The sequence below is a fragment of the Mesoplodon mirus genome (assembly GCF_964341445.2).
Source record: "Mesoplodon mirus genome assembly, chromosome: 12".
In the NCBI taxonomy this organism is placed as follows: domain Eukaryota; kingdom Metazoa; phylum Chordata; class Mammalia; order Artiodactyla; family Ziphiidae; genus Mesoplodon; species Mesoplodon mirus.
Genome location: NC_138988.1, coordinates 79,652,944 through 79,665,747, shown reverse-complemented (window position 1 = coordinate 79,665,747; position 12,804 = coordinate 79,652,944). Strand labels below are relative to the sequence as shown.

Sequence of the window (12,804 nt, the reverse complement as noted above, 5' to 3'; positions counted from 1 at the left end):
GGAGATGGAGAAACTTGCCCAGGATATAATTAAGCATCCAAGACCCAAATCTCTAAGTCTGTTGACACCAAACACTCATGTTTTTAACCATGATATCTGCCTCTGTGAAATTTATACATTCTTATTAAAAACCACACCATAATAATAATGCCTCCTATAATGTACACATTTGAAGTAAGGCTTAGATGATTATATAACTCACTCAAAGTTAAAAACAAAATTAAGTTCAGAGTCCATATTTGAACCCAGGTCTTCTCACTGTAATTTATTTCCATGTTCCTTATACTACTATGAAAGAATCATTTGCTTTCAATTAAAAAAAAATTCAAATATATTTGAATAGTGCTTTAGTAAGATACAGTTTAGAATGAAAGATATTTACATTGAAACTAGAGAACTGTTTTAATTTCCAGTTTCTCACTGAGATGAACCAAAGTATATAAAATACTAAAATAGATAAAACATATTAATTCTTACTGCTGTAACCTATATATTTCTATTGTATGAAGCTACCAAAGTAGCTCTTAATCTCTGGCTTTAGTAATTACTGCTATTTCTAAGGCAGGAAAGTTGAAAATTCCTTAATGGTTTTCTCTGTTAACTTTCCCTATGATTGTTTAAGATAGGACTTTTTTGGGGCCTCCCTGGTGGCGCAGTGGTTGAGAGTCCGCCTGCCGATGCAGGGGATACGGGTTCGTGCCCCGGTCTGGGAGGATCGCATATGCCGCGGAGCGGCTGGGCCCGTGAGCCATGGCCGCTGGGCCTGCGCGTCCGGAGCCTGTGCTCCGCAACGGGAGAGGCCACAACAGTGAGAGGCCCGCATACCGCAAAAAGAAAATAAATAAATAAATAAATAAAAATTTAAAAAAAGATAGGACTTTTTTCCCCTCAGTTCAGATGTTCTTTAAGAATCCAGTAGACTTTGTCCAGTTAGACTGTATGTGTAACTTTCAACTTCCATTTGTTTTTTCTATTAGAGTTAATGGCAGATGTTTAATAATATTATTTCCTTTTTCACCCTCATTCAGGAGATAATGACTCATCTCCCACATTTTTGTCATTTTTAAAGGGTCCTATTTAGGATGTAGCATTATATTTCCAGTGGTCATAAAAGTCTCAATATTTATTATATTTGGAAAACTGCTTTTTTCCTCTCTTGTACTTAAACTCTCTTAAACGCACAGCTTGAGGGCATCCACTTACCATAAATGATGATCTACCTTATTTTGGGTAAGAGTGAGAAATTCAATAATGATAATGGATTTGGGTTCCTCCTTGCCTTTAATATAAATTTTCTAACCCACATCTGCTTATAGATATGATATAATTTTAGTGGCATCTTAGGCAGTATCATATTTTAGACTTTTTTACAGGTGGTGAAAACTTGTAAAAAATTGCATTTTAGGTAACTTTGTTTAGGCAGGTTGTTGGCAGAGCAGAATAGAGCTAAGACCCAAGGGAAAATGTTTTTGACTACACTTTTCATTGTCTTTCTCTCTCTTTTGCAGTATTTCTCATTGTCTCTGTCTCTCTTTTTCTCTCAGGATTATTTTTAAGTAGAATAGCAATATACATACATATTATTACCAATAGACTATTAATTAGCTAAGGGAAACTTAAAATATAACTAAAATATTCCCTAAGTTGTAATCTATTAAGTAGCATGTACTACTTGGGAGGGTCAGCACTATTATTTATTATTGCCCTGCTTGTTTCTGAATTATCAGTGTTATACAGAATTTAGTATTATTTTAGGAAGTCCTTAAACATTGAGGGAATGAATAAATGTAATGAATATCAATGCTAGGATACATATTATTCTCTTCTATTTTTTTCTTTTGTTTTTAAAGTTAGGATTATGGAACAATTTCCATATGATATAAATAAGAGTATAATCTGATCTCTGTTTTATTCTCTAATCACATATATGGTCCCTTTCCTTACCCTTTTCTGTAAGGTCAAATCCAGCAGGGATCAAGCTTTGGCTGAGCGGTGTCTCACTGCCCTGACTGCATGTGCTGCCAGTGGAGATGGGAATATTCTCGCTCTTGCAGTAGATGCAGCTCGTGCAAGGTAAGGATATGTAAGTTTGGAGATTTCCAAATCCTAAAAGTTGACCAGTTTAGTTTTTCAGGGTGTACTTAAATAAAAGCCTGATTCTATAAACCATGTGAGCCTAAAAGAAAATATTGGAAACCCCCCCCAAAAATTCTTGTTTTTCTTAAACATTTGTGCATTTAAAACATTCATACATTTTGAATGGAGTGTATTAATATTCGTGTATTTCCCTGTGGCTCAGGACATTCGAAGCTATTATAATAAACCTGTGTCACTGATTTGCAAGTTGAAGTTTGATGTACTTTCAAGGATAGGGAGACATTATTATGTTGGACAGTAAGCAAACCTGCCCTTTGTCCAAACTGGACAGTATCTCTGTCTTCCAAGGCTGTGTACTATGTAGACATCTCTGAAAAGGTAGTCCAGCATAAAGGCAGTCAGTGCTTTGCCTTACAGAACATGCAGAAAAGCAAGTGACACAGAAACTTTTCTCCCAATATATGATAATGTCACTAAGTAAATTATTTTTGCTTTTATTGTTTATTGCTTAATATAATGGACTTTTAAGTTGTTTCAAGTGCTTAAGGGATGGAGTGAATAGTATATCGGTTGTTTTTTTGTTTGTTTTTCAGTTTTAATTTCTTTTTTTTTTTTTTTTTAGTTTTAATTTCTTAAAAGAAATAAGATGACTTCTCTGCTTAAAATCCTTCAGTGGTCTCCCAGTCCTTTTAAATTAAAACCTAATCTTACCATGGCCTGCAAGACTGCTGGATATGATCCTTGCCTACCTCTCTGACATTGTCTTATCCTACTTCCTTTGTTATGCTGTGTACCAATGTCCTTCTTTCTATTTTTAGAACATAAAACATGTTTTCCTACTTCTCAGAGCCTCTGCAGTTAGCATTTCCTTTTCGAACACTTTTCCCTCTTAAGTTCCCTTGCGTGTCTCTTTCTCATCATTTAGGTCTTAGTTCAGAAGCTGTATCTTCATATCTTCAATATCCCTAAAACATTTTTCCCAAACACCTCATTCCATTTTGCCTATTTTAGTGTCTTTATAGTACTTATTACCATATGAAATTATCTTATTAATTTATTTGTTTGTTAGTGCATTATCTGTATTCCCTGACTAGATGATAAATTCTGCAAGAGCGGGTACTTTTTTTTTTTTTTTTTGGTCTTATTTATCACTGTATCTCTAGCACTTAGCAGTGCTTGGCCCATATTAGGCACTCAAGACATGTTGAATGAATTAATAACCAAATGGAATATGCTAAAAGATTTACTTTTTATCAAAAAATATCAGTAGGAATTTTGGTCTTTGCCCATTTGTATTGTTAAGCAGTGAATTATTCAGTAACCTTTAGATGCTTGTCTATTAGTAGTTTTTAGGTCATTCGGTCATTTTTCAGTAAAGGCATTCAGAATCATTTTTTCATAAGTATTCTGAGGAAAGATCCTATCATGAATGCAGTAGAAAGCATTCGGATTTAGATTTTTGACAGCCTTTTTTTGACTTAGGTAAGAAAATATCTCTAATTATATTGAATGTTAAGTTAAATATTTTTTATCCCAAATAATGATGTTAACAGAACTTCCATTTAATATTTTAGATGTACAGTTGGAGAAATCACAGATGCCATGAAAAAGGTATTTGGTGAGCATAAAGCTAGTGATCGTATGGTGAGTGGAGCCTATCGCCAGGAATTTGGAGAAAGTAAAGAGATATCATTTGCTATCAAGAGGTAATATGTGAGATTTCTTAAACCAGAATGTCATCTTTTCTGTTAACACCATCCCCTTGAATATACGGTGGGCTTAATTTTTTCACATTCCACTGGAAAATATTTGACTTGTATTTTCCTCTTAATCTGTAGCTTTACTAAAATAATATTTTGAACTTTCACCACAGTCCCCTTTAGGAGTTTCTCATTTCAAGCAAATGTTTGTTTAACTAACATTGATATTGCTTCATATCCTTCAGGTACTTAGATTTCAATCTCCTCACGACGGTTCATTTCCATATTTTCTTAAGTTTTATTTACATTGTTTAATTGCTCAAATAATTATAAAATCTTACTTTTCCTATTTGAAAGTAAATATTTGGTTGCCATCTATGCATAAATTAAAATCACTCGTCACTGGACTGACAGTAAATAACTGTCAAACATGATTTGGAAATATGAATTAATATAAATTGATCATGCTTCTGAAGTGTGAGTAGTAGCTTCCTGATGATTAGTTTTCCCAACCACTGTAATAAATTTTCCATGAAAAATATTATGTCACTACTCATATATGAAATAAATATCCAGACAGCCAAGGTGAAAGTCATCGAAATGGAACATTTTTTTTTCTTTTAACAAAAATAAATTTGTTTCTTCATGCTTTTTCATCTGAGACATAAATTTATTGATTTAAGCAAGCAACTATTTTGATTATGCATTAAGATACCACATTGAGGTCACCTTGGGGGAGTTCACACTTGTGAAGGGTAAGTGAGATATGGACAGTTCAAAACAGCTAGTGAGTCACGTATATGTACAAATACTTCTGAAGGCATTTTTTAGTTTATATTTAACTATTTCTGCATATTGTACTCTGGGGACTGCCTTAAGTTGTAAAGTTGTTATTTCCTTATCTTGCTTCACTCTCAGTGTTACAGGCTTACAGTCTGTGCCATCTTTCAAAATTTTTTCTAAGGGGGGAGATGGTAAACATACTCAGGCTTTAATGGAGTTCTTAACATGAAACAGATATTAACAAAATATGAGTAAACAGATTAGATGTTTTAAATAAACGTGAAAGATTTACTGCAAATAAATTAGAGAGTCTTATATCTTACCTTTGGACAATTAATATATAACTGTTGTATTTTAAAATGTTCCTTAGGGTTCAGAAATTCATGGAATGTGAAGGTCGTAGACCTCGTCTTCTTGTGGCAAAAATGGGACAAGATGGACATGACAGAGGAGCAAAAGTTATTGCTACAGGATTTGCTGATCTTGGTTTTGATGTGGATATTGGTCCTCTTTTTCAGGTATTGAAAATTGTTGGGAGGAATTTCAAGTACTATTGCTACATACTGCGGATAGGTCAACTGGAATGAAGACTAAAGAGTATTCATTGCATTTTCACCAGGAAAGAAGTAAATCTTCCTGAAGAGGCCCAGCCTTTATAGAGTCTCCCATAAGAGTTTTCCCATTTGGGATTTTAAAATATTACTCTAGAGAGGCTAGAAGAAATTGTTACTATAAAGAGTTAGCACAGACTTCTAGAGATATGTCCTGAGCTGTGTTGGTAGATAAATATGTAAATGTGTTTAGAGTCTTAGGCATTTAAGGTGGGTTTTGTTAAGAATCTCAATTATGTTTCAGATTAAACAAATAGTATACACTGTATTTAGATTGCTTTCAGTCTTCCTCTAAGTTGAATACTTTCCCATTCTACTTTTTTACTTACATTTTGCTGTCCTTTTGCTTTAGTTAGTTTGTTTGTTTTAAATAGTGATCAAATATAATGCATTTTCAATATTTAGTGGTTAGCTTTGGGGAAATATTTTTTCATAAAATAAAAGAATTTAAAAAAATTATTGTCAGCCATTGGCATCTAAAGGAATTTCTCAGATAACCAAAAGTTCATTTCCCCATTATATACCATCTGCAAAAATATAATTTGTCTTTTAGTGCCACCAACTTTGATAACCATAATTCTACATCATTAAAAAAAAAAACTTGGGGCCTCCCTGGTGGCGCAGTGGTTGAGAGTCCGCCTGCCGATGCAGGGGATACGGGTTCGTGCCCCGGTCTGGGAGGATCCCATATGCCGCGGAGCGTCTGGGCCCGTGAGCCATGGCCGCTGGGCCTGCGCATCCGGAGCCTGTGCTCCGCAACGGGAGAGGCCACAACAGTGAGAGGCCCGCATACCGCAAAAAGAAAAAAAAAAAAAAAAAAAACTTATCTGTGGCTGAAGGTACAATCATGCAGTTCTCAGATGACTGATTTAATTAAAATTAGATTTGATGTTTTTAAAATTGCAACATTTGATCATTTAAAATACAGTTTAATTTATATAAACATAAGGCATGGAACTGAATTGTTTAAATGGAATGTTTTAATATAAATTTATTTATTTATTTATTTATTTATTTATGGCTACTTTGGGTCTTTGTTGCTGCACGCAGGCTTTCTCTAGTTGCAGCAAGCGGAGGTTACTCTTCGTTGCGGTGCACAAGCTTCTCACTACAGTGGCTTCTCTTGTTGCAGAGCACGGGCTCTAGGCGCATGCGCTTCAGTAGTTGTGGCACGTGGGCTTCAGTAGTTGTGGCACACAGGCTCAGTAATTGTGGATCTTGGGCTGTAGAGCGCAAGCTCAGTAGTTGTGGCATCCGGGCTTAGCTGTTCCTTGGCATGTGAGATCTTCCCGGACCAGGGCTCGAACCCGTGTCCCCTGCATTGGCAGGCAGATTCTTAACCACTGTGCCACCAGGGAAGTCCCTAAATGGAATTTTAATCTAATCAATTTTGGTAACATGGATGATATGAATAACATATCATGCTTAAATTAAATGTCTTACCTCTAAGAAATCAATAGCAGGAATACGCACATTTTTAAAGGTTTTAATTTCGTGTGTTAATGTTTTTCACAGACTCAAGGTTTTACCAATATGTTGTGTGACTTACCTAGAGATCTTCTTGAATGTGGATCCATTACTGAGTATAGAACCTTTTGATTCTGCACTAAAATTATGAGCCTTAAAATCTTGCCAACTCAGAAAATTCACAGATTTTGATAGTATTTTTAGTGCTTATAATTGTGCAGTGGTTTCTCAGGTGGCCTTATCCTTCCCAGTTGTCTCAATTTACATTATATTTACAATGAGAAACTTGTAGGTACTTTTTATATGAAATGATTTAAATATATGTGTACAGTATTAAAGCAATGTCACGGATTCATTACAGAGCAGATATGATCTTTGGTAATTCAATTCATAATCGAATGTTTGAAAACATCCTTTATGATTCTATATTCCAATGGTTAAATCAGTTAATAAATGAGAGGCATGCCCTCCTTGGCACCATCCTTTCTCTTGTTTATGCACTTTCCTGGGTGCTGTAACGCCTTAACTAGTTTCTATAGTTCTCACCTTATTTTGCTCCATATATTACTGTTAATTCTGTGTTTCCATGGGAGAATGAGGTCCTGGAGCTTCCTAGTCCACCATCTTGTTCTTTCCCATTCTATTTTAAAACCTAAGGCTCACTTTTTCATGTTGCATTTTATGTTCAGTCTTTTACTTCTTTATAAATCCTATCCCATGTTGCCTCTCAGTAAATGTTGATAGTGAAGACAACAGATGTATTTTTTAAAAATTATAATGAAGAGATAATATATATTTTGCCTATATTCCTACTTTATCTTGAACATTTTGGGGGGAACTATATTTTGGTGTAACTTAAATCTAATTGATAGTTTGTAGTGCTAGAAGCAGATATAGCCCTGGTGTTTATTATAATAATTGGATGAGTTGGTATTTGATGATGAAATATAAAGTTATATTCACTTCAAGATTTTTAATGAGGAAAATCTTGGAATGTTGATTGAAGTAGTATAACACTTTAGAAACACTTTTTGGAATAAATAATGATTTGTCTCTTTACTTTTGAATTGTTCAGACTCCCCGGGAAGTGGCCCAGCAGGCTGTGGATGCAGATGTTCATGCTGTGGGTGTGAGCACACTCGCTGCTGGGCATAAGACCCTAGTTCCTGAGCTCATCAAGGAACTCAACGCCCTTGGACGGCCAGATATTCTCGTCATGTGTGGGGGGGTGATACCACCACAGGTATTGTTCATCTCCTACATTTTCTAGTACCATGAAGGGAAACCTGAGTAGCTTATTCATAGTTCTTTAATTTTCTATATACTTTCTCTAAAAATTTGTTGCAGATTTAGAGCCAGATCATTTCCTAGGTCAATTACTAAGTAAATTCTATAAAAGTGGTCCATGTTGTTTTCTATTCAGACTATATTATAATTCAATATGCATAATTTGATTTAATAATATATAATGCTTGTATGAGAGAGTTGCCTCCCTACAAACTAGTCACCTAGATAGAGATCTATCTTCTTTATATTCAATAAGCAATGACGGAGAAGGAACAGGATAAAAGTAATAAAATCTCACAACTGGAGTAGCGAAAAATGGTGAACACACAGTGACTATATCAGCCCCTCCCTAGAGATAGGGTGAGCACCCCTTGTCCTAGCAGTGGAGCCAGTCCTTTAGTCAGTCGGTCGGTAGCACTTACTTCTGTTGTTTTAGAGTCACTGCCTTGTCCATTTCCTGCCTGTTCCCATCCCTAAATGTTGCCTTCACTCAGCATTGTATAAATTACATGGTCCTGTAAGAGGCCCTTTTCCATGAAGCTAATTTGATTGGGGAATGGTTTTCTTAGAGCCAAAAATACCTAATTCAGACATAGATGGAGTCAGCCTGTCCTAAAAATTATTGGCTGAATGGGGCAGAGGTGGATTCTTGAACAAAAGGGTAGATCCTCTTAGGAAAGGAGAAATGGATGCTAGGTAACGATAATGTCAATTAATTTATTAAGGGGGCAGGGACACCTTCCTGATAAGTTAAAATAGTTAAGATATAAATTGGGTCTATTTCCAATTTAATTTTTAATTATATCAAATTTTCTTCTTTTACTAAGAATGGAAAAAGTATTGAGTTACAAGAACTTTACATGAAACTGCTCCTAAGTAAATGATTCATACATACTGTAAAGGCCTCACCACCATATAGCAGGACTCTGTCAATGACATGTGACCTTGTGCCCATGTCTACAATTGTTTTCCCTCCATTACGACTCAGAATATAAAATAATGAATTTATACACTACTTAGGAAATGAGAAAATATACATATGTATGAGGTTGTGAGATTGGTGACAATGTGGGGCTGGCGACCAAGCTGTGTATTACTTATTCTTTCTAACAACACAATACTTAATGTGGTACAGTCAACACAAAACTGCTTTTATTAGCACATTTGCTCTTATCTTCATAAATATAGTTTACTATTTGGGAACACTATTTGGGAATACTATTTGGGAATATAAAGGGCTTTTAGTCTTTACTGCTGTCTGTCTGTGGCACACTTCTATCTATATTGCAGTTTTAGAGTCTACAATCCCTAAGCTCTTGGGCATGATATTAAAATTTAAGAACCAAAATAATTAGGCAGCACAAAATACTGGCATTGAAATATGAATTGAGAAGAAATGCAGGCCTGTTATATAAGTGAGCTGACATTTTCAAGAAATATATTTTGTATAAGTCTCTGGATATTTAAATTACCTAGAATATCTGTAGGTGTTTGCCGTACTTTTTTCCCCATGAGTTTAAAGACTAAGGATCATATTCTAACACACTTGTGTGTTAACATGGGTATCCTTTATAATATAATTATATATCAGTTAATACCCATGCATTTTTCTCATTATTTGTTTTCAGTAAATATATAAAGTGTTGCTATTATTCAACTGAAAGTCTCTTAGATTTTAGATTAGAAAGCACTAATATATGGCAGTTAATCAAAATGATTGAGCCATTGCTATTGTGGAGCTTATAGCGATAACACATGTTAAGTGTCATTGCAGAATTATGGTGTTACAAGAATATTATAAGGAAATAATAGAGATAGAAAAGAAGTAGCTGGGGGATAATTAGCATGACCATGTAATTAATCATCCAATGTGATGACTTTTAAGAATGAAAATGAGTACTACTAAAAAGGATGCTGCAAAAATAATCCAATTAAAAAATGGACAGAGGATCTAAATAGACAGATGTCGACAGGTGCATGAAAAGATGCTCAACATCACTAATTATCAAGGAAGTGCAAATCAAAACCATGAGATATCACCTCATATCTATTAGAATGGCTATCATCAAGAAGATTAGAAATAACAAGCGTCGTCAAGGATGTGTAGAAAAGGGAACCCTTGTGCACTGTTGGTAGGAATGTAAATTGGTGCAGCTGCTATGGAAAACAATATAGAGACTTTTCAAAAAGTTAAAAATAGAAGTACATATGATCCAGCAATTCCAATACTGGATATTTATCTGAAGGAAACAAAAACAGTGACTTGAAAGATATATGCACCCCCATGTTCATAGCAGCATTATTTACAACAACCAAGACATGGGAATAACCTAAGCGTCCATCAGTGGATGAATGGATAACGAAAATGTGATACACACACACACACACACACACACACACACACACACACACAGAGGAATATTACTCAGCCATAAAAAATGAAATCTTGCCATATACGACAACATGGGTGGATCATGAGGGCATTATACTAAGTGAAATAAGTCAGACAGAGGAACAACAAATACCACATGATCTTACTTATATGGAGAAGAACAGGTTGGTGGTTTGCTAGAGTCAGTGGTAGAGGGTGGGTGAAATGGGTGAAGGGGGCCAAAAGGTACAAACTGTCAATTATAAAATAAATAAGTCCTAGGAATATGCGTACAGCATGGTAACCATAGTTAATAGTACCGTACTGCATATTTGAAAGTTACTAAGAGAGTAGTATGTAAGTAAGTAAGTAGTACCTTAGAGACTAAGGACGAAGGACATAGTACTAAGTAACTAAGAGAGTTACCAAGAGCTCAGTGTGTTACAGAGTTTTAAGTATAAATCTTAAAAGTTCTAAACTCACAAGTGCACACACAAAAAATTGTGTAACTAGGGTGACAGATGTTAACTAGACCTACTGTGGTGATCATCTTGCAGTATATACACATATTGAATCATTAAGTTGTATACCTGAAACTAATATTATGTGTCAATTATACCTCAATAATAATAAAAAAAAAAGACTCATGGGAAAAAAAAAGCTGTTGCAACAATAAGCACAAACCAAAATGTCCTGGAAATATGATCACCCTAATGGATGAGGATCAGGACTTTAAAGTACGTCCTAAACTTGATACAGCTACAAATATTGTGATGTTAAAACAATCTAAAGCCTGGAGCAGTATTTGTGCCCTGGGAATCTTTTCACTCAAACTTTGTGTAAAACTAACAAACAGCAGCAGCAACAACAGAGAATTTTTTTAAATGAGTTAATTTTCATTTCTAGAAAATCTAATTCCATCACGAAGCCAAATTCAAAGTACTACACCATTCACTAGCTGTAGACAAAATTACCTTGGAGGAAATAAATAGCCTTGTAAATTTAAAGCTATAATGTGTTGCTAAATTTAACACAAATAATGGCAAGTAGTAAAAATTTAGGTGAGAGAAAATTATGGTTTGGGGCTCAGAAGTTCTCAGTTGGTGGACCATACAGCTTCCCACCACAAAGAACACACTGGGGTGTTTGGAAAATGGGCAGGATGTCTTTTGTTCTTTTAATGGCTTGGAGTACGAACGGTGGTACTAGTGGCAGTCCCAATCAGGGAAGAATTTTTCAGCCCCAAATGCCAAGAGTGTACCGGATGAGAAAGTTTGGGGCGTTGGAGATAAAGAAGAAAAGACAGCATTCATTGTCCTTTTGTTTCATTTTCTTGAAATTAGAAATATTGTCTGTTCTACTAATTAAATTCTTTCAACAGGATTATGAATTTCTGTTTAAAGTTGGTGTTTCCAATGTATTTGGTCCTGGGACTCGAATTCCAAAGGCTGCCGTTCAAGTGCTTGATGATATTGAGAAGTGTTTGGAAAAGAAGCAACAATCTATATAACATCCTGTTTTTGTTTTAGCTTTTCTAAACTATTCTTTCACTAATGATCAAAGAAGCCACATCTTCAAATTATTCAACACCTAATATGTGCTTTCCTGAAAGCTTTACATTCAAGCACCTGACTTATAAGAATGTTGTTATGCTATAAGTGTGTATGTATAGTTTCACTTTAATTTTAATTTTAAAAATTAAAAAAATCCTTAAAAACTCTCTATAACATATGCTCAATACTTTGTCAGAAACTCTAGACAAAGATATTTTTTTTTTAATTGTGATATTTATTTGAAAGATTTCTTATAAACCTATTTACTTTCTATTTTAAGAATTAAACAATGCCTAAAAAAAATCTGACTAGTCCCATTCTTTAATTTAGGGTTTTTTTTGTTTTTTTTTTTGTTTTTTTTTTTTTGCGGTACGCGGACCTCTCACTGTTGTGGCCTCTCCCGTTGTGGAGCACAGGCTCCAGACACACAGGCTCAGCGGCCATGGCTCACGGGCCCAGCCGCTCTGCGGCATGTGGGATCTTCCCGGACCGGGGCACGAACCCGTGTCCCCTGCATCGGCAGGCGGACTGTCAACCACTGCGCCACCAGGGAAGCCCTAATTTAGTTTTACATTGACTTGAACACCAGAAGATGTAATCCATATATATAAAATAATTATACCTATCTTGGAAAAAATAATGGTAGTGTTTATGTAGGGACTATATTGTGATTGTAGTCCTCAGCCAAATTCTACCAGAATTACTTCTATAAGTGTATTAAGTCAGACCCAAAGTTGGAATGTGGAGGCGGGGGGGAAATGGCAGAATATTCCTTTAGGTCTGACTTTACTTTCTTCCTGAACGTGAACACGTGACCCTGGTATTGCTAGGCTTGGCTTAAGACTCAGGAGAGTGGATCTTTATGAATAGTCCCTAAAATGAAAGTGCTCAGGCTGTTACCATGGCTTCCTCTAGAATGATGATGTGAACCATAA

The 12,804-nt window shown here is 35.2% G+C and overlaps 1 protein-coding gene across 2 annotated transcripts in view; it reads left to right on the top strand.

The window, feature by feature from the left end:
* MMUT (methylmalonyl-CoA mutase) overlaps nt 1-12,141 on the top strand; it is a 28,316-nt gene extending 16,175 nt beyond the window's left edge. Inside the window, exons 9-13 of one of the 2 annotated variants that reach the window (XM_082639657.1) lie at nt 1,958-2,073; nt 3,672-3,803; nt 4,951-5,098; nt 7,734-7,901; nt 11,698-12,141. In XM_082639657.1, the coding sequence (XP_082495783.1) occupies nt 1,958-2,073; nt 3,672-3,803; nt 4,951-5,098; nt 7,734-7,901; nt 11,698-11,826 (693 nt within the window). In that variant the 3' untranslated portion in view covers nt 11,827-12,141. The remainder of the gene's footprint in view (nt 1-1,957; nt 2,074-3,671; nt 3,804-4,950; nt 5,099-7,733; nt 7,902-11,697) is intronic. The other variant, XM_082639656.1, reaches the window with a different exon arrangement.
* Nucleotides 12,142-12,804: the final 663 nt, after the last annotated feature.